We start from the raw sequence: 26855 nt of genomic DNA on the forward strand, positions 1-26855 counted from the left end.
TTCAAAATCTTTCTTTTTAGCAAACTCTTTGTACACAATGTTCTCAATGCTCGAGTTCATGTGTAGAGCCCCTGGTGATACTTCGAGCAAAGTTTCATGTTGTGTCGAACCTTCTTAGTGTTTTAAAAATAGCGATTTTTGATGCTATCATAAAAGTGCCCCATTCACTCCCATTCACAAGGCATTTAACCTAAAACGAAAATATGGTCAAAAACTTAAAAGTGGCATTTCCATTGTAATTATGCTTTTAAACAAAAGTTTGCCTCGAGTAGATTAACAAAAAGACCCTAGGTTGTATTTTGGCGAGAGTTACCCTTTAATAGGGCTCAATTCTACACTTCTCCAGCATTTTATTTTTTCCACTTATGTTGTGAAGTGTGCGATTTCTGTTTTTCACTATTTCTCTATTTTTCACAAAGCATTATTTTGCTTCACTTCAGCAGAGCTATGATAAAGAGACATCCACTTTTGCACTGTGTGTTTTTGCATTTTGGGGGGCGGGGTAATGAAGGGAGGGGTGTGTTTGTGTGGGTTGACTTCAAATATCAACAGTGTTTCTCAGAAATCGCTTACTGCACCTTTAAGGTTAGTCAAGGTTTCTCGTTTATGGTCATCGGGGACGTGACTAAATGCATTAACTTGTTCAAATAATAATCACACTAGGTGGTAGTTAAAGCAGGAATTGTGCCAAAGGTATGAAACATTCTTGTGAAATTTACATGAAGGTCAGAGGGCATGATTAAATGCATTTCCACACATTATTATTATTTTTTACAAAGACTCATTATGATTGGCTAGCCATTGCTGTTACATGACTACAAGGGACCCTGCCAGGTTGCCGACTACTGAATAAGTGTAATTATGTTAATGTGTGTGGTCATATCTTAATGTGCTCATGGTTGTGTCAACATGATTTATGGTGGAATCATTTTTATAGTTAAGAAAGTTAAGAGTGTGGCAAATTGAAAATGCATTTACAAAGGGCAAGGAAAATCCCATTTAGCATTACATTAAGCATGTACAGCATGTAAACATGCAAAGTACAAATTATAAGGAATAGTTCACCCAAACATTCTGAAAATTCTGTCATCATTTACTCACCCTCATGTCGTTCCAAACCTGTAAGACTTTCGTTCATCTTCGGAACACAAATAAAGATCTTGAAGATGAAATCTAAGAACTCTCTGCTCCTCAGTTGACAGCTAAGCAACTACCACTTTGACGTTTCAAAAAGTTCACAAAGAGATCGTAAAACGAATCCATATGAATTGAGCGGTTTAGTCCAAATTATCTGAAGAGACTCGATCACTTTATATGATGAACAGATTCAATTTAGGCTTTTATTCACAAAAAATACATTGTGTTATGCAGCACGATTGAGCTTCCGTAAGAAGCAGGTTCTCACGCCTAAGCAGGTTCAGTTGAGATTCTTTTTATGTTCGCTGATCAATGTTTATATATAAATAAAAGCCAAAATTCAATCTGTTCAATTAAGTTCATTTGGATTAGTTTTACAATCTCTCTATGAACTTTTTGAGGCGTCAAATTTTCAGTTGCATAGCTTTCAATGGAGGGACAGAAATCTCTCAGATTTCATCAAACAGATCTTCATTTATATTCCAAAGATGAACGAAGTTTTACATGTTTTGAAGGACATCAGGGTGAGTAATTAATGACAGAATTTTCGTTTTGAACTATCCCTTTAAAACCATCTGGCTGTAATGTATGGTTTTCCACAGGGTTCCTACATTTGACCAGTGGATTTTCATGACTTTTCACATTCTTTCCTGATCACTCAGTAAGTCATTTAAGTATCATTTTATAGAGATTGAAGGTATAGATTTCCATTTGTACTGTATGTTAGATACCAATACTTACAATCAATGGATTTAAATCAGTGGTTGTCAATTGGGGGCCTCAAAAACATTTTAGAGGCGACTCAAGATGGCTTAAAATTATTGACAAAACTAAAACAGATTATAAAAAAATAAGTCAAGATGCAAGCTGACATTTAATTTTTTATTTGTTCCCTCCACAATTGTTATTTTTATTTAAGAACCAGGGTTCGCAAAACAAGCATATATGAGAGAATTTTAAAAGTGTGATTTTTAGACCTGGAAAAGTCATGGAAATTAATAAAATATATATATTTTTTTGCAGGTTTGTCTTTTTCTAAGACATGTTATTGGGTTCAAATTTATATTTTTGAGTAAAAAATAAATATTCTTTTTTTTAATCCCCGTAATTACAAATGACTAGAAATGTCATGTAAATGTATTGGTAATAAAAATGGTAAAACCTGAAGAACATTAATTTAATGTAACTTCTGTAATTATAGAATGTAATTATTTGCATAATTTATAATTGTTTTACTTATTTATCGTTTTATTATTTTAACACACATCCTAGTTTATGTACATATAGAATCTACTGTAAATGTGGTTCAATGAAGCATTTATCTTTTCGATGCAGAGCACATTTATTTGCTTAAGACAAGATCTGGAAATCTCAATTTTAAAATTCTCTACTATTTCCAGGTCTTCCATGACCGTGGGAATCTTGTTATATAAAGCTTCTTTCACTAACTGGACAAGTTTCATCATGTGTCTGCATGCAGCAGCCATAGGTGGGGGCATAAAGCTATCTAGAAATGTAAAAGATCAAAGTAAACCTTTACCTGAGCATTTCCATAGGCAACAGAGGAACACAGCTTGTTGATATCCTTCTTACAAGCGTCATGCAGCTCAGGTTCTAGTCGAATGTCCTCTGACTGTAAACGAAGAGGACAGAGAATGTGACATTTAATTCAGTGTCATTTATTTTCAATGGTGCTTTTAGGTCCTTGATTGTATAAAATCACAGTTCACTTTTGTTGTACAGGAAAGAGGGTCTGAACGACATTAGGGTGAGTGTCTAATTTAACTTGAGTAAAATTAATTTACCATCTCCAGCTCTTCCACCTTCAGCTGTTTCCGACATTTCAGAGACACGCGCTGATCTTTCACATCCTGTAGCGTGTCGTTCCTCACTGTGGTGCTCAAACAGATGACTACATCCGCCCTGAGGTGGAAGAAACACGAAATGACACATGAAGAGGGTGAAAGAGACACTAGGAGGGCAGAGGATAAAAAAAGTATTTGGTTCAAGAGGATAGATTTGTGTCAGCGAGCGAGAAAGCAAGCAAGTGCTAGAGAGACAAAATAAGAGGAGACACACAGTGAGGCTGTGATGATTTAAGCCTCTATGGCAGTGGTTTTCAACCTCTCCTGCAGGGACCCCCTGACAGGCCATGTTTCTGTTTTAACCCTGAAATGGCACACCTGATTCAGTTAATTTAAGGCTTAATGAGTAGTTGACTAATTGATTAATTGACTAATTCCTACTCTTCCAACTCTAAAAACTACTCATTAATTGAATCAGGTGTGCCATTTCAGGGTTAAAACAGAAACATGGCCTGTCAGGGGGTCCCTGCAGGAGAGGTTGAAAACCACTGCTCTATGGAAAGATGTTATATAATAAATAAATCACCATCAAAATTGAATAAAAAAAAAATTGTTTATGCAGAATGTTTCAAAACCTGCAAAACAGCCACGAATCATATCAGCAAAGTAGATTTGGGATTTGTGAACTCACTTCTTCTTAATGTTTGGACAGAGTTTGAGTACATCCTCCTTACAGGCCATTTTGAACTTGTAGGAGAAGCGGAAGTCCTTCATCTGAACCTATAGGGTAGACAAGTATACACTTGAAATAAAAATACATCCCATAACTCACAAGGACTGTTGGGTAATACACCTTATTTCAGTGCGCAATACACAACCGTTCAAAAGTTCTGTTAATGGATTATCTAACGATAACTAATGAGATCTTATTTTAAAGAGTTACTTATTGTACTTGCACTTTAATCTGTTAAAAACAATATCTAAAGTAAACAAATGTTTCAGTGTATTGTATTATTGTATTTAAATGTTCAGTTCTTCTTGTTATAAGAAAGAAGTTATTACATGTGCTATAGTATGACAACACTTTTTTTTGTGCAACTTATCGTGATAAAACCATTTACCGTGATAAAAGCTTCAGCAATTATCGCAACATGAACATTTTATACCATCACATGCCTAGACAAATGTCAGCTGATTAATTAGCACGGTCGGTCAACATATGCAACCAACCCAAAACCATTCAGTACAATCTTGGCTGGGACAGGATGACATTTAGGAAAACATTTACTTGTCATCATTTAAATATACTGTAGGGAAATTGGATGTGTGACTGGCTTACCAGCTGGAAATGAGTGACGCCCACAGCACATTTATCATTCATTTCCCTCTGATGTTTGTTCTGCACCAGGCATTCCAGAAGATTCCCTGTGTCTATCTGATTATTAGCTACGTCCTGGAAGGAAGGAGACCGAAATGAGAAATTCAGATTTAATAAATAAAGACAATAATTAGATGTGTGCAGTCAGTACTAACGTGGCAGTGGTTCTGGATGACTTGTTCACAGGCTCGGATCAGCAGGGCTTCAATCTGAATGTCCTGTTAACACAACAGTATGGCCATATATATACAAATTTAAAAAAAGAAGTCCTACAATTATATGTATATATTTATAGATCTTTTAAGATATAAGATTATATAGTATAATTTAATGTTTTTGAAAGAAGTCTCTTACAATCACCAAGGCTGCATGTATCAAAAATACAGTAAGAACAGTAATATTGTTAAAATAATTATATTCTATTTGAATATATTTTAATGCAAAGCTGAACTTTCAGCATCATTACTCCAGTCTCCAGTCACATGATCCTTCAGAAATCATTCTAATATGCAGATTTGACACTCAAGAAACCTTTATATTATTATCCACATAGAAAACAGTCTTTGCTGTTTAATATTTTTGTGGAAATTGTGATAAATTTATGATAGAAAATGTGATAGAAATTCAGGATTCTTTGAGGAATAGAAAGTTAAAAAAACAGCATTCACTTTTGTTATATTATAAATGTCTTTACTGTCACTTTTGATCAACTTAATGCACAGTTGCAATTAAAAGTATTAATTTTAGAAAAAATTATAATATAAGTAACCCATTTAACAAGATGCTGAAATATGAATTGCATGGCAATGTTCAAATCCAATCACAATTCATGCAAATATGCAAAATAATTTTTTTTCAATATTAAGCATAAAATGTATACAAAATATAGCACACTTAATGCTAAAATGATCCACAAAACTTCAAATGGCGTTTGATGTTAAGCAGTTGAAGCTGAATGAATTGAAAACCGGTACCTACCTCGCAAGCAATTTCGTTTACGTGCATTATGTACCTGTTCACTCTGAAGTTTGTGTACCTGCAGTGGAGTAAGATATGAAACATACCTCAGATTCTAGTTCCGTCAGGTTTCCCACCACTTCTCTGCAGTTTGACACCAGGTCCTCTAGATGGTCCTGAAGACACTCCAGCTCCTGATGCAGAAAAAAAACCCACCAGTGAATCACTGACATAAAGTCAGATCTCAAAATCACAAATTTCAGCACATTTTTTACCTGTCCAGTGTCTGTCTTCTCGCTGCACCATTTGCCCAGGTCAGTCATGCAGCGTTTCTGGAGCTCAGGGTCCAACTTCACATCCAGAGCTCTCTGGTGAAGAATTCTCTGGACTTCCACCTTACAGTCCCTGGTGAGCTGCACACAGGAGTCAGTGAATTTTCCACATCAGTTGAATATTATGACAGAATACCAGTTCAATCATCTGTTTTGACATGCAAATTCAATGGCTGAATCCATAACTGCATGCTCTCCATTCTACATGCTTTTTGTCTCATATAAAGTGATCAAACACAGTTGACTTTTGTATGTTGGTCAAATACCCTAAGTGGGTAGTTCCTAGCCAGAAAGTGGAACAAACTTCATTCCAATTGTCTCTTCAGTGATTTAAAGGGTTAGTTCACCCAAAAATTGTAATTCTGTCATTAATTACGCACCCTCATGTCGTTCCAAACCCAAAGACTTTCGTTAATCTTCTGAACACAAATTAAGATATTTTTAATGAAATCTGAGAGATTTCTGTCCCTCCATTGAAAGTCTTTTCACCCACAACTCCGATTCATAAAGAGATCAAAAAATAAATTCATATGATTCGCTTTTATTCACATATAGACACTACGAACATAAACAGAAGCTCAGCCGTACTTGCTTGACACGCAAGAACAAATCTCATTGGTCATTGGGGAAGCTCAAACGCGCTGCATAGCACACGAAAATGAACTTCATTGGTTCTCGGGTGTCAGGCAAGCATGCATGAGCAAATTTGAATGCAAACAATGTTCACTGATCAATGTTTATATGTATATAAAAACATAAAATAAACCTGTTATATAAAGCGATTGTGTCTATGGATATGGATTTTTTTTATGATCTCTTTATGAATGTTTTGAAGTCTCAGAGTTTTGGTAGAATAAATGGAGGGTCAGAAATCTCTCCAATCTGAGTTTCGAAGATGAACAAAAGTCTAATGGATTTGGAATGGCATAAGGGTGAGTAAATTACAGAATTTTCATTTTTGGGTAAACTATCCCTTTAATGAGAACTGAGTTGAGAAATTAAAAAAAGGCCATTATTTGTGCTTCTCACCCTTCTTCCCTGCTCTTCTGTCCGGTAAGCGTGTCGGTGCAAGCAGGAGAACACAGCGCCAGGAGGCATGAGATCAGTGCTCTCATTCCAGCCTGGTGTGTAGCAAAGTCTGGAAGCGTCATTCTGACATTTACGGTATAAGATTGGATCAAGCCTGGTGGGAAAAAAAACACACAGCAGACAAAAATCAGTCACAATCACAGTCACCTTAACCTCAACCACTGCTATCAAAATGACAGCACAATTGTGTATATACCTGAAATCAATCCTTCATTGAAGTCTATGTACACATATAGCATAAAGTACACTACCGTTCAAAAGTTTTGGGTCAGTAAGACTTTTTTTTAAAGAAATTAATATTTTTATTTTACAAAAGATTCCCAATGTATCATGGTTTCAACAAAAATATTATTCAGTACAATTGTTTTCAACATTGATAATCAAGCAGCAAATCAACATATTTGAATGATTTCTGAAGGATCATGTGACATGAGTGGATGTACAAAAATCTCACGGGTGCATTCAGTGCATGTATCGAGATTTAAAAAAGGTAAACATCTTTTGTCATGATTCAGCCTCAGAAGAGAACAAAACAGCAGTCTCTCTATGGCTGTAACAAACAAAGCTGTCACACGGCCAGACTGTCACAATGGACCATCAAACCAAATTGCTGTTTCAAACGGCTCTAATTAAAAACCACTTGAATCTAATGGGCTGTGAATGAAGTTATGACCATCTAATGGTTTTATTATAATGGCACTGTGTGGGCATCCTTCTCAAATTGAACGGATGAGAGAAACACACAATGAAGGTCGCATCATGCAGGCAAACCAAACTGCAGACGAGTGCTGAGCTATTAAACATACAAAGACCTCTGACTGACTGAATGGATTTGAACGACAAGCTATTATACAAACACACTCGAAACATTACTTAAAAGCATAAGGGGGTTTCAAGAGTCTTATTTTGTATGAGTCATCACGTACAGTAAGGTCAGGTAAAGAAAAAGGAATTTAGGATGATTACTTCCAGTCTCTTGAAATGAAGTACTGCAGCTCCAGCAGCCGATGTTCACAGTCCTGAACCATCTTCTCTGTGTAAAGGTGCTCCATTAAACAAGACAGAATCCTACACACACACACACAAACACACTATTTGTCAAAATAAATAAAATAAAAACACTGAAAACACTTTGAATATTTCAAGTGAATTTAAGGCATCACAACATTATAATGTACAGTATGAAAAAATGTTAACAGTGTTATTGAAATTTTGGTTGGTTTTGGTCAATTTAAGTGAGAATTAAATTACAATGCACAATACAATAGTGCCTGATACTGATACATTTAACATCCCAAATGTATGAAATTTACTTTTTTTTACAAATATCATAAAATACATTTAAAAACAGAATGAATAAAATAACGAATGAATGAAAAATCGCCTTTGAGTATTACAGTCTCTTTCAAAGCACATTTTCTACAAAAAAGTAATTAATAATTTATCAAAACAAAGATAAAAAATGTAATATCTAAATAAAATGATACATTAAAACGAATATAACCAAAACATTCTTTATTTAATAATAAAAAAAAATTATATATATATATATATATATATATATTTTTTTTTTTGATATTTGTAAAAAAAAAAAATGCATTGGAAGAGACTGTATGTAACTTAAAAAAAAGGAATATAACAAACCCAAAAACTTTTTTATTTGAGTATTACATACTCTTCCAACGCAAAATTTATTTTGTGAAATTTTTGACAAAATTTCACAAAAAGTAAACAAATAAATACATTAAAAAAATAAACAGTTTAGTTTATCAGTCTCTTCCATTCACTGTGTAACTTGACTCAATAGACATTTTTTCCAAATGTCCAAAAAAAAATACCGATATATATTAAACAAATAAATAGTTTGGGTTATAAGTCTCTTCTAAAGGCCCAGATATTCTTAAAGTGAACTTGAAGAATGAACTGGTGTGACGTCATTTCGGTCCAAATCAGGCCAAAACTAAGTTCGTTTTGGAGTTAGTTTCAGTAGTTCAAAACAGCATGCCAAAGGAATTTTCTGTAAAATTGGGATGTTGGGATATTTACTAAGAGTATACCACTTTAAAGGAGAACTCTGCAACTCTAGCGAACTCTAGTCACTTCTTTGCTGATTTTCCCTTTTGTTGTCGCATGTTTTCCCCACGAGCTCCCCCTACAGCTGTGGGAGGGTGTATATTTCACAACACAGTCGTAAAAAACTCAATTGCGCGGCCTCCTCCCCCTCTCTACCGCTGCTCATGTGCGTTTGTTTTGATCGGAGCAAGCCAACTGTATCGTGTAGAGCTATGTCTACCGAGGTGGGTAATCTGGTAATACATCATACATGCGTGTTTGTTTATGTCGAATTGCCGTAAAGCAATTTGTGTTTCGCGCTCGTTCTCGTTCTAGTTCTCGCTTCTCATGAGACTTCCAATTTCTATCTTGCCGGGACGGTAGTCCCCAAGTTGCATGGTTGGTTTTCCGCCTGGAAAAGCTGGGGGGAGCGGGGAAAGTCACCAATATCACCAGAACAGTTAGTTTAACCATCCAAATGATTTCTAGACAGTTTTATTAAGTTAAAAAAGTTACCAAGTTCTGCTTTAAAAAAGGTATTTTGAACTTCTTTTTACCCCTAAGTGAAGAACGAAAAGAACTTTGCCATGAGTATATTGGGGCCTTGTAACTGGACTGTGTTGTATTCTACAACTTGAATGCCTGTACCATCTTTTTTTCCTCTTAGAAAAAGAGAGTGACACATTTACACTCTACACGCACTTAATTGGATTTGACCCTGTCCTCTAAATCCACTTCAGTTTAATATGGTGCCTGCGAAAGGTAGACTATGAGAAACTCGATAACCGGATAGTATTGAATTGAACAAAGCATGAAGCCAAGTGGAATAATCTCTACAGCAATTAAATCAACAAATAAATCCTGTGCCAGACTACAGTTACCTAGTACTGATAAGTTGTTTCCCCTGGAGAATTTAACATTGATGCTAAAGTAAAATACACCATTTCTTGAAAGTATTTGCACTATATTAATGTACTATGACTCACATAGGGTCTCCGCTACGGATGTGTTTGCAGGCTGTCTGGATCACAGACTCACAGGCTTCATTCAAAGCGCGATCAATCCGGTAATCAGTGCCGGGATCTGCTGACTGGATAAGAGTCTGCAGCTACAGAAGACAAATAATGAAAGTCACAGATGAAAAAATATACAAAGAAGACAATAAAAAAAGTAGTCTAAGTAAATAAATAAAAATATCTCTGAGAAAGCAATTCATGCTTATAAGACTACAATAGCGTTCAAAAAGTTTGGGGTGAAGTTTGAAAGAAAGAAATACTTTTATTAAGCAAGGACACATTAAATGGATCAAAAGTGACAGTAAAGACATTTATAATGACAATATAATTTTATAATGTATAATTTTTGAGCAGCAAATCATCATATTAGAATGATTTCTGAAGGATCATGTGACACTGAAGACTGGAGTAATGATGCTGAAAATGTTTGATATCAGCTTTGACGTCACAGGAATAAATTGCATTTTAAAATATATTCAAATAGAAAACAGTCACTTTAAATTGTAATAGTATTTCACAATATAACTGTTTTTGCTCTATGTTTGATCAAATAAATGCAGCCTGAGCATACTGAAAAGTAGAATTAAATCTATTTAATTGATTACTTGTTTAAAAAGTACAAAGTACTATTAAATATCCAATACCCTTTCCCACAATCCCAACGTTTCTTACTGCTGTCTGACAGAGGTTGTCCACCATGCCCTTGTCCCCGCGGGCGACTCTCATGAGGCAGTGGAGGGTTCGGCCCTTGCGGTGCAGTCCTGAGCAGTGCGCCTCGATCTCTCCTCGACAATGCAACACGATCTCAGGACTCAGAGAGAAATCCTCCATTAGCATGCGTCTGTAGTCCAGCATCTCACCCTGACAGTCTCCGGTCACCGTACGGCCTGAGATGACAGCGGTGAAAACCACGGGAAGGAACAAAACAATGGACAAGCTTATTAGGTTGCAGAAAATCAATAAATAGCCTTAAACAGAGAAACATGCATGAATGAAAAGAAACTATATACCTGGAATAGAATTCTAGCGCATTGTTTACGTCATACTGCACAGTATATACAGTAAACTGCATGTAATGTTAAAAAAAAAAAAAAAATGCAGTGTGCTCTATGAATGTATTTTGTGCAGACTTATACTCTTGAGTTGTATACTGTACATTTTCACACTTGTACATGACATACTGTCATCTGTTTTCTTCTATGAAAACAGAACATTTACATCCTGCATTCAATTTGCACACTACAAAATAATAGGGGTGCTAATATTCACTGAATATTTAAAGGGATGGTATAATGCCCCATTTTATAAGATGTAAAATAAGTCTTTGATGTCCCAAGAGTGTGTATGTGAAGTTTTAGCTCAAAATACCCCACAGATATTTTTTACAGCATGCTAAAATTGCCCCTATTTGAGGGTGAGCAAAAACGGTCGTTTTGTGTGTGTCCCTTTAAATGGAAATGAGCTGCTGCTCCCGGCACAGAGGGCGGAGCTTCAAGAGCTTGTGTGTGTGTGTGTGTGTGTTAGCAGCTCCGATTACCTCACACAGACAAGCACTGAAATGTCAGAAACTGTTCTGCCTTTTGTGTTTAAACTGGAGTTGGACAATGATGGAGAGACTCAAGAAGAAGTGACAACATATAGTGTGCAACAGGACGTTTCTGAATGGTTAATTGATGAATTTATGTTGCTGATGTGGAGTTAACTATCTTCAAGGCTTTGATTAGCATATTCTGTCTTGACATTCTATAAAATCGCTCTTGTGGGAACTGTTGTAAGATGCCTACAGAGTGACATGCTATTGCAATTGTGTTATGTTCTGTATTGCATGCGAAAAGATGGATGTGACAGCTTGAGCAGACTCACAAATGTGCTCTACTACAACAACTCTTCCTCTTCTCAACATGGACTGTGTTCCCGAGGGCGGGGTTTATGTAAATTTTAGGGTTAGTGATGTCACTAACCCGGGAGGAATATTGTGTAATCCATAACAGCCGTTTGTTGTAGTCCTTAAAAAATTATTTCTTTAAAAGCAAATATCTTCCTTTGCGTTGAACTTTGAGCGTTGTAACTTTGTAGATGTTGTTTATGCTCAAACAGCAACATTACACACTAACTAAAACTAGAAAGGTGAAATCATAATCAACCATCCCCCTTTAATTACTTTATATTTATATTATAATGTATAATAATTCATTTAGATTTAATATTCTGGTGGATGCTGATAATTATTTATAATTTTTTATGATTAATATTACATTTCCATAATATTTTGTCCAAATAAAAGAAAATACAATAAAAACTAAAACGAAATGGTAAAAAAAAAAAAAAAAAAAAAAAATTTAGCATGAGTACAATTGTTCTATTCTACTACAAACATACCCAGATTTGGGGTAAATAGATGTATATTAACAGACCTCTGTGAACAGCAGATTCCAGGCAGAGAAGGAGGTAGGAAAGTCTGGCCTCTCGTGCGCGGGGCATGCTGGTGTCCGGGTTACAATGATATTTGCGTAGGTCGGCCTTACAGGCCTTTGCAAGGGAGTAACTGACTTTATAATCTTGAGCAATGAGCTTTTGCCGAGTTGTCAGGGCGTTTCTGCACTGTGGACAGAGATGCTTATTAAGTACACGGACAGGACAAACACATACACTAAACTGACCACCAACATTCCTGTGGGTTCTTCTAGACTATGACTTCAGTTCAGAAACTACCCTCCCACACTAACATTTAATGCACATACTATTGGACTAAACTGGTTAAGGAAAAACAAAACAAAAAAAACGTACTCGGTTACTAACGTAACCTCTGTTCTCTCTAGAGAGGGAACGAGTATTGCGTAAGCTAGCTTACGCTGCGGGAAAGTCTCCTTTCTCGAGATACTGAAGCCAAAAATTATCCTAATTTTTTTAAAACTTGTCAACGCAGTGCGGCAGCCTGCAGACCTAGGGCAAGCGAGTCGCGTGCCCATTGGCTGCTCTGCGGCAACTGCAGCAGCCTATGGCTGAGCCTTGCGCGTGACGTCACGTCCAATGAGCGCGCTTGGCGCGCTTAGTGCGTCACAGCCCGTCATTAGGGGTGTGGCTTAGCGTATATAAGCAAGGAACAGAGGCTGCTTCGCTGGTTTCTGTCGCATGAAGCGAAATGAGCTCGTGGCGAGAGCACGGCGGGTTACGCAATACTCGTTCCCTCTCTAGAGAGAACAGAGGTTACGTTAGTAACCGAGTACGTTCTCTTACGAGAGGTTCTCTCGTATTGCGTAAGCTAGCTTACGCTGCGGGAACACCTTTGTCAACGCCGTGCGCGCGCCCAGCATCCTGAATGAATCCCATGGGAAGCCCAGGGAACGCGAAGCGGAGCTGGGCGGCCAAGATACCACAGTACACAAGCACATAATATGGGGCAGGGAGCGGCACAGCCGGTCCAACTAACACTTCCATATAGTGTAGCTCAACCAGTAGAGCTAAATCAGCAGCGTAGCCCGCGCACAGACAGTGGGCTGGCTTACGCGAGACTTAGACTGATAGCACTTTGGCCTGCAAAGCGGGAACTTCCAGGTTGTAAAACCTAACAAATGTTGAGGGGGAGGCCCAGCCTGCCGCTGCACAAATGTCATGAATGGGAATCCCACTGGACCACGCCCACGATGAGGCCATGCCTCTGGTGGAGTGTGCCCGAATGCCCAAAGGGCACTGCAGGTTTTTGGATGCGTAAGCAGCTGCGATAGCATCGACTATCCATCTGGACAGGGTGTGTTTCGAGGCGGCGAGACCCTTGGTGCGCCCACCAAACGAAACAAAAAGCTGCTCTGAACGCCTGAAGGCGGCGGAGCGCGAAATATAGCTTCTCAGCGCCCTAACTGGGCAGAGGAGGTGACTATCTGCCTCGCAGCCAGCATTCGGCAGGGCTGAAAGGGAAATGACCTGCGCTCTGAAGGGAGTGCCCAAAATTTTTGGGACGTACCCATGCCTCGGTCTGAGAATAACTTTAGAGTCATTAGGTCCGAACTCGAGGCACGCAGCGTTAGTGGATAACGCGGGAAGGTCTCCCACACGTTTTACTGAAGACAGTGCTAACAGAAAAACGGTTTTGAGCGTGAGGTATTTCATGTCCACAGTTTCTAAGGGTTCAAAGGGATGTGCTTTCAGTGCGTCTAAGACCAGTGAAAGATCCCACATAGGAACCGAAGGGGGTCGCGGGGGGTTCATCCTCCTCGCTCCTCTAAGGAAGCGGATGACAAACTCGTTCCTTCCTAATGCGCGGCCCGGCTCTGAAACAGAGAGCGCTGAAATGGCCGCGACATAGACTTTGAGCGTGGAGGGGGACCTGCCCGCGTCCAGTAGCTCTTGAAGGAAGCACAATACTTGCGAGACCCCACATGTCTGTGGATTGAGCCCTCTGGCAGTGCACCATTTGTTAAACACAGACCACTTAGACGTGTAGAGCCGCCTCGTGGAGGGGGCTCTAGATTGTATGATCGTGTTCATCACCCCTTCTGGTAGATCAGCATGTAATTGTTGAGGCTCCACGCATGCAGAGACCAGTGCTCTGGGTGGGGATGCCAAATCGAGCCGCGGGCTTGAGAGAGAAGGTCTCTCCGCACCGGAATCGGCCAAGGGGCTGAGTCTGCCAATTGTAAGAGTTCCGGGAACCAAGCTTGGTTCTCCCAGAACGGGGCTATGAGGAGCACTGTGTGGCGCGCTTCCCTGACTCTCTCGATGACCTGGGGCAGCAGAGAGACAGGTGGAAACGCATATAGCGGGCCGCTGGGCCAAGGCTGGGCCAGCGCGTCCTCGCTCTTCGAAAAGAACGCTGGGCAGTGTGCGTTGTCTTTTGACGCAAAGAGGTCGACTTTCGCTCTGCCAAAGCGGCGCCACAGCGACTGGACTGTTTGGGGGTGTAGAGACCACTCCCCAGGGGGAACGTTGTCCCTGGACAGTCTGTCGGGGCCCTCGTTCAGATGGCCAGGCACATGCGATGCTCTCAGAGAGCGCAGAGAGTGCTGAGCCCATACGAGGAGGCGTTCCGTCAGGGCGCAGAGTTGCTTTGATCTGACACCGCCCTGGCGGTTCACATAGGCCACTACTGAAGTGTTGTCCGTGCGGACTAGAACATGGTGACCATGGAGGAAAGGGAGGAAGTGCATGAGCGCTTTCTCGACCGCGAGCATCTCTAGACAGTTTATGTGTAGGAGATTCTCCTGGTCTGACCAGTGGCCAAAGACCGGTCTGCCTTCGAAGAGCGCTCCCCAACCTAGGTTGGACGCGTCTGTTGAGACAACTTTCCGGTGTGAAACCACTCCCATATTCACTCCCGTGTGATACCATTCGGCTGCTAGCCAGGGCTGCAGGGCTGAGACACAGACCTGAGTCACTCTGATTAGCGAGCCGCCGGTCGCCCAGGCTCGATGGGATACGCGCGTTCTCAGCCAGCGTTGAAGCGGGCGCATGCGCAGTAAACCCAGCTGAAGCACTGCTGCAGCTGAGGCCATATGCCCCAGAATGCGCTGAAATGCCTTCAGGGGAACCCGGTCGCCTTCTTTGAAGGATGCAGCGAGGCGCTGGATGCGGCGCGCGCGCTGCTCCGACAATCTGGCCGTCATCGCCACCGAGTCCAGTTCTATTCCGAGAAAGGAAATCGACTGCCGGGGCGAGAGCGAGCTCTTGGTCCAGTTGACCGCTAGACCCAGACCCTCCAGGTGGTCGAGTAGCGCTGTTCTGTGAGACACAAGTTCTGTCTCTGACTGCGCTAGAACGAGCCAATCGTCCAAGTAGTTCAGAATTCGCATTCCCTGACTCCTCAGGGGAGCGAGAGCCGTGTCCATGCATTTCGTAAATGTACGGGGTGCTAAAGACAGGCCGAACGGCAGGACTGTGTATTGATAAGCTCGACCGTCGAAGGCGAATCTCAAAAATGGCCTGTGACGGGGAGTTATCTGGATCTGGAAATACGCGTCTTTCAGATCGAGAGAGATAAACCAGTCTCCTGGGCGAATTTGCGCGAGGATCTGTCTGGTTGTAATCATCCTGAACGGCCGTCTCATGAGAGCCTTGTTCAAATGTCTCAGATCTAAAATAGGTCTTAATGCTCCGTCCTTCTTGGGAACGAGGAAGTAACGGCTGTAAAAGCCTGACTCGCTCAGGGAAGGATGCACCTGTTCTATGGCCCCTTTTCGCAGCAGCTTTGTTATTTCTGCATGAAGCAGATGTGCTGTTTCCAAACTCACTTTCGTTTCCGTCTGCGCTAGAAAGCGCGGAGGGCGACGAGCAAATTGGAGCGAATAACCGTGTCTTATGGTGTTGAGCACCCATTCTGACGCGCCCTGAATAGCCTCCCATGCTTTTGCATGCATAGCTAGGGGTCGAATGGTCTCTGGGTTCAGATCGCCGCGTTGCGCGGGATGGGGAACCTGTATCAGAGAAGACGGGGCGGCGCGCGCGCCGCCGATGCTCGGACACGAGGGCAGAAGAGCAGGGCTGGCCGACTGTGCAGAATTTAGTAGCTCGATCTCGGGCGATGGAGCGTGAACTGCTGTCAAATAACCCAGGCGCGAGAGCGGCGTGGGGATTATGGTGTCTGAAAGTGGGCGCGCGTGCTCGTGAGCTGGCGCGGGATTTGCACTTATGACACGGCCAGTGTTTGGGGGCTTTATGAGGTTTGCAACCTGTCTGGCAGAGCGGTCAGTGGGCAGGTGTGAGCACAGGGCTGTGGGCACATTTCCTACACTTGATGCTCGAGCGGAAAGTTTCCGCTTTAAGAGATAGCGCTCTGGACGCGTTGCCATGGGAACCTGGTCTGTGTGAGGCAGTGAGCACACGGGAGTGGGCACTTTTTCTACACTTAATACCCCTGCGGCTTGAGCCGTAGCAATTTGAGGTAACTGAGTGACAGAGCGAGCAGCGAGTAGTTGTGAGCACGGAAGTGTGGGCACATTTACTACATTTAGTACTCGAGCGGTGTGAGGCCGCTTTATGAGAGAGCGCTCTGGGCGCGTTACCATGGGGATTGTACTTGTGTGAAGCAGTGAGCACATGGGTGTGGGCACATTTTCTACACTTAAAGCACTTATACTCTTTTTGAGATTTATCTGGGTCGCCGTGAAAACGGCGTTTGTGTGCAGGCGAGCGAGTGTTAATACTGGCTCGTTGGCTGCGGTGTGTGCTGCTGCAGTAGCCTGAACATAGGGGACTGACAGAGCTGTGCGTTTTGATGGCGGTCCGGCCGTAGCGGGACTCAACCATCTTTTCCTCCTTGCGGATGCTAGGAGGACTTCGCGGGCTCGGGCTTCAACGCGATCTTGGGCCGCGGGCCCCGTGGGGGCGGCGGTCTGTGACGGCTGGTCGAGCGCGACCTGGGGCGATTGCCCTGGCGTCGCTGCGAAGCGCTGGGGGGCCTGGAAGAGCGCTGGTTAGAGCTGCGCACAGGAGGCTGAGTTTGAGGGCGGCCTGTGGCTGAGCTCGAACGGCGGGGCAGGAAGAGGTCCATTGCCTGCGACGCCTTCTGTACCTCAGAGAACCGATCCACAATTCCGCTGACCGCAGGGCCAAAGAGGCCGGTGGGCGAGAGTGGTGCGTTGAGAAACACAGCGCGCTCTGACTCACTCATGTCCGCGAGCGTCAACCAGAGGTGTCTGTCGATGACGGTGAGCGCGGCCATGGATCTGCCGATGGCTTGAGCAGCGGTCTTGGTAGCGCGCAGCGCGAGATCCGTAGCGCTGCGCAGATCGGTCAAGGCAGACTGATCCGAGCCCTTCTCGTCCAGTTCACGGAGGAGGTCGGCTTGAAGGATCTGAAGAATAGCCATTGAGTGCAGGGCGGAAGCAGCCTGGCCGGAGGCGGCGAAAGCGCGGCCGGCGAGAGCTGAGGTGGTCCTGCAGGCTTTAGACGGCAGGGCAGACTTTGAGCGCCATCTAGCAGACGGCGGGCAAAGGTGCGTTGCCACAGCATCCTCAACGGCGGGGATGCCGTTATAGCCGTTCTCGGCGGCTCCGTCCACCTGGGAGAGAGCCGAGGAGACTGGCGGGCGGAGTCTGGTGGAGAACGGAGCGTTCCAGGACTTAGAGAGCTCGGCGTGGAGCTCAGGCAGGAAGGGTGCTGACCTAGAGGCAGGCGCAGGGCGGCGGCTAGGCAGAAAAAACCCGTCAAGGCGATTGGGCTCCGGCTCCTTAGGTGGGGACCAATCCAGTCCCATTCTCTCGACCGCTAAAGTGAGGAGGCGGAGAAGCTCTGCGTCAACACTAGCGCGGGTTCGAGAAGACTCCAGAGTCGAGGGGGCGGAGCGGTGAGAGCCCGACCACTCCTCGCTGTCAGACGCGAGCAGAGAGCAGCTGTCAGCGGCATCATCTGCATCATCCCCCAGGGCGACGGCAGTGCGGGCAGTGGCCGGCCGCTGCGCGTCGGTGAAGGGTGGGGGGGAAGGAGAGAGCGAGGCTCGCGGGAGAGGTTCCGACGAGCACTCAGCTGTAGCGTCCAGTTCCGGCGGCCTTTGAGAGCGACGTTTCTTCTTTCGTGGCCCGGAAGAAGCGGCCGGAGAAGATGGAGTTTCTTCAAACTTAGCGAGTCGAGCCCGTAGGGTCGACATCGGTAACTCCTCACACTGTTCGCAGCCGCCCTCGGAGAGAGCGCGAACAGCGTGGTCAAAGCCCAGGCAGAGAGCGCACAGCACGTGGCGGTCTCCGTCGCTGAGCGCGGCTCTGCACGAGCCACAGGATGTGCGAGGCATTTGAAACAACGCCTCGCGCTCTTTTAGATGCAAGTGTGTCGCGGCGGACACACAAACACACAACACAGAGCAGAAAAGGATATAATATGCCGGATGGCGCAGCAGGCAGGGAAGGCTGAAGGCGGCGAGCGGCCGGCGTCCTCAGGCTGAGATCCTCGGCGTGCTGGTCGCTGGATTCGACGGCGGCTTCCTCGGAGATCAGCGATGCGAAGAGCTTCGCTGAAGAGACAGAAATCAGCGAAGCAGCCTCTGTTCCTTGCTTATATACGCTAAGCCACACCCCTAATGACGGGCTGTGACGCACTAAGCGCGCCAAGCGCGCTCATTGGACGTGACGTCACGCGCAAGGCTCAGCCATAGGCTGCTGCAGTTGCCGCAGAGCAGCCAATGGGCACGCGACTCGCTTGCCCTAGGTCTGCAGGCTGCCGCACTGCGTTGACAAGTTTTAAAAAAATTAGGATAATTTTTGGCTTCAGTATCTCGAGAAAGGAGACTTTCCCGCAGCGTAAGCTAGCTTACGCAATACGAGAGAACCTCTCGTAAGAGAACTTGTTTCTATTACATTTGCATTTACATTGAATAATCATGTGTTTAATTCCCATAATATCAATAACTATACATGTGCCGCACCTTTTCTGACATCGCTTCCTCAAATTTATGGTTGAACAGGCATTTGTACACTCTGCCTTCTCCCACTTGGGTCTGAAAAAAAGCAATAAAAGCAATAAAATGTTAAGCATTGACAGGTCAACCGGGAGATATTCAACACTTCATGTTCACACATGTGATATGTGCACACATCGGCCCACATCTCCTACACAAAGCAGCTATGTGGTCTAATCCTGTCATTCTGACTCATAGCACATGATGGGCAGCTGTCAATCATGTCAGCCTACCCCCTTCATGATACTGGACCAGAAAATTACATACTTGTAGTGAATAGTACAAGTATGCAAATTGGGTATATTAGAGAAGCTGACATACATTTTCACAGAAGCGCTCCCGGTCGTCTCGGCAGGAGAAGTAGAGGTAGCGGTCGAGGTGGAAATCATCCGCAGACAGTTCGGCCACTCTCATGATGGACTTTTTGCAGTCGCCCTTGATTTTATGAGCCTTATCCTGCTGCTCTGCCTCCCTGACCAGAGCCCTCTCCAGACACGCAATCACATCACCCTGGGAATGCAGGTCCTAACAGGAAGAAGAAAAGAAGGACAAATTAGTTGGCTTCGGAGCTCACAGCTTGGCTTAGGGTTTATTTGGGGACAACAGATATGTTAGACTGAAGAGATAAACAGGAGGGAAGAAAAATGTCAACTAGTTAGATGTTTTACAGAGAAAACCAAAGAGACTAACAATGATGCTTTTAATTATGAGATGAAAAGACAAGAAGAAATTCTTTGAGAAAAGTGCAAAAAATTATTTTATTTAATATACTGTAATTATTTTGCTTCCACTTTATATTAGGTGTCTTGACTGCAAAGATCATAAATGAAATTACTACTATGTACTAATATCAAAATTAATAATTTGATACGATACAATTGTGTACATACATGTTTTTACATTGTACTTATATTTTTTTAAATACCTGCATGTAATTACAGCTGTATAATTACACTGTTGAGGCTTCCCTTACACCTTAACCAACCCTTAAACATACCCATACCACCAAACCTGTCCCTAAACTTACCCGTATCCCACCTCGATAGCACCAAACGTGTTTTGTAATACAATGTGAACTCAATTAGTACATTGTACAAATTTTTTTTTTTTTGTACCATTATTTTATTTAAAAAATTTCTATTATAAGCTTATTGGCTTTATTATATAGGAGAGAAAGACAGAAAAGTGCAGGGAGAGAGTAGTGTTATTTTAGTATTATTTACATACTATTATAAATGTATAGTATTGGTTAATATTTTGCATTTAATTTTTTTAATACATTTTTTGTTAATATATATATATATATATATATATATATATAATATGTACATATTATGGTAGTTTTTATTTTTTCAGTTTTAATTTTAGTAATTTTTATGTGGTTTTGTTATTTTGATTCATTTTTCTACTTAGGTTTTTTTTTTTTTTTTTTTTTTTTTTTTTAGCTGCAGTCCGTAACTTTTTTGGGTTAAAAAATTATCCAAAATAAATTTGAGCAAGTACATAACCAGCCAGTGTTCAAAACTATCTGCTTGCCTTAGCTCGATTCAAAACGGTAAGCTTGTAATAATGTTTTTAATTCCAGTGTTACTGGTGGATTTCCGCGGAAATTCGAGCATGTCTTTACGTCATTACGTCACATCTGTACACATAAAGAAGGTGTCTCGGCTAGTAAGCTATATTGAGTGTGAGGATGTTGGAGGTGGAGATTTATAGCCTTTACTCACAGCACTTGATATAATTAAACTTATCAATTTGATGGCGGATCCAGAAAGGTTCAAACGACAATCACCAGTGACAACTGGAGATTCACCCGTTGCAAAATGCAAAAGACTTCAGACTTCGGAGTGGCTACAGAAAAAAAGAGACTGCAACCGGGCCCATGCGAAAACAAGGATAAATACCGGAAGGGCATTAAATGTAGTCACGCAATGCTGATGTTGTTAACATTAACAATTTGATGTCAGGGTTCTGTCACTTCGGTCTAGTTCATTTCTTGGTTTTGTGACAGACCTCTGACACTCCTGGTCTTGTCTCGTCTTTGTCTGAGAGCGCAGTTTCGGCACGTCGGTCTAGTTTGGTTTCTGTTCTGTGTCAGGATTCAGACATCCATGCTCCGCGTGTTTGTTTTCTGTTGTGAGCGCACGGAATGAGCTTTCGCTCGTTCTCGTGTGCTCTGTCTTGTCACGTGAGCGTGCGGTTTCGAGTTCGCTCGAGCCGTACGCTCTTCCAAACGTCTGCGTTTGTTGTTGTGCCCTGTGTAGCAAGCGGTTCGTATTTACGTCGGCCGCATGCTTTCACGTCATGTTTTGTCTTGTGCTGTGTAGCACGCAGCTGGTGTTTTACACTAGCTGTGCGCTTTCATGTTGTCATGTTTTGTGTGAACACGTGGCTTCTGAGTGTTCTCATTGGCTGCGTGTTCATGTCTAGTTTTGTGTAAGCACATGGCTTGTGATTTGTTTTACTTGCCATGTGCTTGTGTTTTTGTCATGTTTGGTGTGAGCACATGCCATGTGCTCTCCTGTCTATTGTCTAACCCCCACCCACCTTGTTACCTGATTATTGGTTTATTTGCCCCACCTGTCTTCCCTTGTTACCTGCCTTGTTTGCTCCCTATTTATTATCCCTGTGTTTGCAGTCCTGTGCTGGTTTGTCATCGTATGTATACTGTGTTTCCCTGCTGTGTGCGCAGCACCGCGCCAAGCCATCCCCCGCCTCGGGATAGTTTTTGTTTGTTTTTGTTTTATTTTTTGATGAATAAAAACCCATCTTCCTGCAATTGAGTCCCCGCTTCATCCCTCACCCACAAACCTGACATTTGAGAACAAAGTATAATTTGCACAGTTTGACGAGATATGATAAGCGATCGTTAGATTTAACCAGCGCGATTTACTGCAATGCTTTTTTCCCCTTAGTTGGTCAGAACAAAAGTGGTTGTTACTTACAGATGACATTTTCTGGTGAAAATTCTTATGTTGGTCATACTTCCACAAAAAGTAGAATCTGTAATTCCGAATGAAAGTATCCACATCGGCGCGGCGACTGACAGCCGCACATTCTCCTCAAAACATTGGATTCATCCGCACTGTGACGTGCCGAGGCACAACCCACGTAAAGTTGATAATTCCGCGAATAACTGCAATTGCAGATTTCGAACAGAGATGGCGACAAAGAGGAAAAACTACGGATTGCAGCTTTAAGTACTATATTTCATTTCATTTGCCAAGGCAAGATTTCTAATTTTCTTTTAAATTTAAGTTTAAATTCTAATATTTATTTCAGCTTTAGTTCAAACTATTAGCAGTTTTAGTTAACAATAACAACACTGGGACAGTGAGAGATATTAAATAAATTAAGATAAAATAAAATAAAATGAATACAAATTAAAAATACAATATAAATTATATATATATATATATATATATATATATATATATATATATATATATATATATATATATATATATATATATATATATAAAAATAAACTTAAAACAAAATCTGCTAAAGAATGTTGCCAATTTTAGATCATTGGCCAGTGAATTTAATTGATGGCCCAGTCTTAAAGGGATAGTTCACTTTAAAATTAATTTTTGATATGTTTTAGCTTACCTCAAGGGCATCCAAGATGTAGGTGTCTTTGTTTCCGCAGTAGTTTCAATTTTGATATTTTTAGGTCAAACCGTTCTTGTCTGTCAGTCATATAATGCATGTCGATGGTCACTGTCTCAAAACACAAGCACAGAGTCCAAATTAAAACAATTCCCCATCGTCCAAATGAAACAATTCCCCATCATAAGTACACATTGATGGCCTAAGACATGAAACGAGCGGTTTGTGTGAGAAAATGAACAGTATTTATATCGTTGTTATCTCTTGAAAACAGCACACGTCCAAATGATCTGACGGCGTGGGCGGGTATAGATATATACATAGATTCCGCCTTGGCTACTGCAGTTCATTGGAACGAAACCGTAGCCAAGCGACATCTAGTGTATATATCTATACCCGCCCGCTGGTGGGTATAGATGTATACACTAGATGTCGCCTTCGCTACTGCAGTTCATTGGAATGAAACCGTAGCCAAGGCGACATCTATGTATATATCTATACCCGCCCGCGCCGTCAGATCATTTGGACGTGTGCTGTTTTCAAGAGATAACAACGATATAAATACTGTTCGTTTTCTCACACAAACCGCTCGTTTCGTGTCTTAGGCCATCAATGTGTACTTATGATGGGGAATTGTTTCATTTGGACGTGGGGAATTGTTTTAATTTGGACTCTGTGCTTGTGTTTTGAGACAGTGACCATCGACATGCATTATATGACTGACAGACAAGAACGGTTTGACCTAAAAATATCAAAATTGAAACTACTGCGGAAACAAAGACACCTACATCTTGGATGCCCTTGAGGTAAGCTAAAACATATCAAAAATTTATTTCAAAGTGAACTATCCCTTTAAGCCGCTGAACACTTGTTAAGGCTCGGGAAAAAACACCACCTAAGGAAACTACAAACAAGTAAAACAGTGTTGATGATGAAATTCAAACATCCACTCAGTAATTAAGTGCCAGAATTTAAGGCACGCAACTTCATGACAAAATTTAAAGGCTTTACAGAACAGGAGCTGTCAGTTACTCTTATAATAGTACCTAATTGCTACATAGCCCATGATCTAAAAAGCCATTGAAATATGTGTACACCCACTAAGATGCATAATATAATTTTCATTCCTCACTTGCCATCTTGTCTGTGTGGCAGTCTGAGCTTATTTAGGATATTTTAAGTCAATGAGCAGACAAGTCTAAAGTTAACTTTTTTAATTTCAGCAGAGAGCACCCGGGGGAACAAGGCAAGTGCAGTGATCGGGTGCCCAGTTTCAATCATGCCTGGAGGAATGTGGATACTTTGGGAATGGCAGAGTCACTACATAACAGAGCCATCTGGTACCAAGCCAACATCCTATGGTTTCCCAAAGGGACATTCTAGAGCTTTGCGGTTTTAAGTAGGCTAGGAGTCAAAGCATTCTCCACTATTATTGGAACGCAAGCTTACTTTTTCTCCGACAGTGATGCTTCCACACTGCAGGGTGTTGATGTCTTCTCTGCAGCTATCCATAAAGCCACATATGAGCCGATAGTCGCTGAAGACGATGCTGGTCATCTTGGTAATGTACTGATGACACTGGCGTTCTGTGATGTTAGCACGGTGGTCCACCAGGCAGGACATCAGATAGCCTTTCCCTCGCTCCTCATCTGCACACTCTTTCAGCTAAGAAACAGATTAATGCTCTTTTTTTAATTATCCATGAGATGGAGCAGTCAGGCATCAATGCTACAGATATGAAGAATTTTCATTCCCTATTTAATATCAAGTCAATGTATAATGGTAATTAAATTGTGAATTCAACCACAAATGTGCATCAAAACACACACACGCGCACACGCGTACACACACGAAGAGGTTAGTGAGAAACTTTTGTCCACTGAGATTCATTTTAATTACATTATGGCAGCTTAGAGTGCAGTCAAACATAAAACCACACTGCATTATAAATGTAGACGGCAGTTCCTCTGCACCATATATAATATATATTGCAATATGAAAAAATTCAGGAATTTCTACCAGAGTCATGAATAGCTATATTTGGATTACTCATTCTAGAATTACTGGGGTGGTTTTGTTGGAGAGTGCATCTGCATAAAAAAAAAAAGAAGAAGAAAAAAAAAATGACTAAAGACTTTTAGCGTGAGCCCTCCTTTTAGAGCTCAACGATTTAGGAAAAACTCTTTACAAGACCCAACTCAAACCTCTTTCAGTAATCATAACATGAACAGAGTATTAAAGGAAATTATTTTTCATAGGCCATATTCCCACTGCTTTTGATCCATTCAAAATTACTATAAAATAATAAATAAGATTTTTATTGTGATTCTTATTATTAAATATTAAATCCAGAGGGGAATATTTGATAAGTTCGATTAAACCATCAGAATATTTTATATTTATATTTTATATATATATTTTCTAATATTTTAAATATGAGAGATGAACAAAACACTAAGGTTAATGTATTTATCTGACAAAATTATTTGGCAAAAAAGGCAACAAAGCTACAGGTTTTATTTTATTATGCAAAAAACTAAAATGCATAGAAAAACTAAAATCTCATAGGAAAAAATAAAATAAATAAATCACACACTGACTACAACATAGGCTAATCAGTTATGGCTCTCTCTTGTTTTTGCATTCTCTCTTGTTTTCTTTGTATGACAGCCTGGCCGAAAATGATTTGACGTTTTATTGCATTATAACAGATAAAATAATTGAATCCAAGCAACAAAAAAAGCAAAATGCAAACAATTTTTTATAATTTCCTAGGCTGGACATAACATTTGGTGACTACTTATAAAAGAACACAGTGCCGTGTTTCACTCTGAAACCTGCAGTGCATAGATTTATTAAATAAAATGACACACTCACTGAAGGGGGTGGATTGGAATCCACTGCTGCTTCAATGTATATGTAATGAGTGACTTTTATCAAGGTATTAATCAATATTTTTCCTTCTAAATATCAAATGAGTTGAATGACTTCTCTGGAGATTTTAATTTGTTATAGAAGTTACCAGTGTGATCACTGAAACGTTCTTTTCATGTATTCTTTAATGTCAGTATTTGATATCTGAATGCAGTAACAGTGCTTGCTTATTTATCCCGGCTTCCAGAAATGAAATATGGACATGTTTTGTGTTTGAGAAAGGTCTTCAACGTGTTAAAACAAATAGGGGTCATTGAAGTCTATAGTTTAAGGGATCATTTCTCAGTTAAAGCCTATATTTTCCATTTAGACTAAAGTGTCCTATCCTTGAGAGAAAGAACTTGTTATCTTGATGTTTTGAGACGAGACTCCTGTTTATAGTTAGAGCCTGGCCAAATCCAACCTTGGAACCGTGTCGGTGTATGTGTTAGTCTTCTTGGTTACAGGTTAAAGGGCACCTATTATGCAAAATTCACTTTTACATGGTGTTTGAACATAAATGTGTGTTGGCAGTGTGTGAGCAAAACCACCCTATAATGATAGAAATCCACCCAGTGCTTTTTTTTAAATCCCCATAAATCATAAGCACTGTCTCAGAACGAGCTGTTCTGCAATGTGACGTCACTTTGCACAGGCCCCTCCCACGACTGTTGATTGACACTGCAGTTTGAGCATAGACCCGCCCTGAGTGAGCTGGACACAGTCCGCCATTGTTTCCACGCTGGAGCAACTGTAGACAAGAATGTCTCCTAAGCGATTGAGGTGTTTTGTTGTTGGATGTAAGAATGAACTTAGCAGTCTTCATTTACTCTCGTTGTTACTCGAGGATGGATCTGTACTGTTCGTGATTAAGCTTACACTTACAAGCGACAGGCCTAACGTTACTGACCACGGCAGAAATGAAAGTGAGAGCTCGCACTTTATGACAGCTCATCCAGTCGTGGATATACAGTTTACCAGTTGATTAAGCACCCACTGAAAAGGTGTGTATATATTTGTTTACTGTTAGTTCTAACGAGTGTTTTGTGTACTTCGCTGTGTATGTTGGTGATAATGAAAGGGAGAGAGAGAGAGAGTTTATGGATAAGACTTTAATGCGCACTTATATACTGTGTTTATTCAGCTCTTACAGTGATTTTCTGGAGTAAAACTAAGGCTTCA

The 26855-nt window shown here is 41.4% G+C and overlaps 1 protein-coding gene across 1 annotated transcript in view; it reads right to left on the reverse strand.

The window, feature by feature from the left end:
- The window catches only part of glg1b (golgi glycoprotein 1b), a 61809-nt gene that overhangs the window by 12512 nt on the left and 22442 nt on the right, over positions 1-26855 (reverse strand). Inside the window, exons 4-18 of the mRNA XM_084408787.1 lie at positions 24210-24425; positions 19470-19673; positions 19116-19187; positions 12181-12367; positions 10439-10653; positions 9737-9858; positions 7665-7766; positions 6639-6792; positions 5553-5690; positions 5385-5471; positions 4476-4538; positions 4282-4395; positions 3634-3722; positions 2943-3060; positions 2678-2770 (exon numbers count right to left, since the gene is read on the reverse strand). Coding sequence (XP_084264913.1) covers positions 2678-2770; positions 2943-3060; positions 3634-3722; positions 4282-4395; positions 4476-4538; positions 5385-5471; positions 5553-5690; positions 6639-6792; positions 7665-7766; positions 9737-9858; positions 10439-10653; positions 12181-12367; positions 19116-19187; positions 19470-19673; positions 24210-24425 — 1974 coding nt within the window. The remainder of the gene's footprint in view (positions 1-2677; positions 2771-2942; positions 3061-3633; positions 3723-4281; positions 4396-4475; positions 4539-5384; positions 5472-5552; positions 5691-6638; positions 6793-7664; positions 7767-9736; positions 9859-10438; positions 10654-12180; positions 12368-19115; positions 19188-19469; positions 19674-24209; positions 24426-26855) is intronic.

Source organism: Rutilus rutilus, assembly GCF_951802725.1.
Source record: "Rutilus rutilus genome assembly, chromosome: 5".
In the NCBI taxonomy this organism is placed as follows: domain Eukaryota; kingdom Metazoa; phylum Chordata; class Actinopteri; order Cypriniformes; family Leuciscidae; genus Rutilus; species Rutilus rutilus.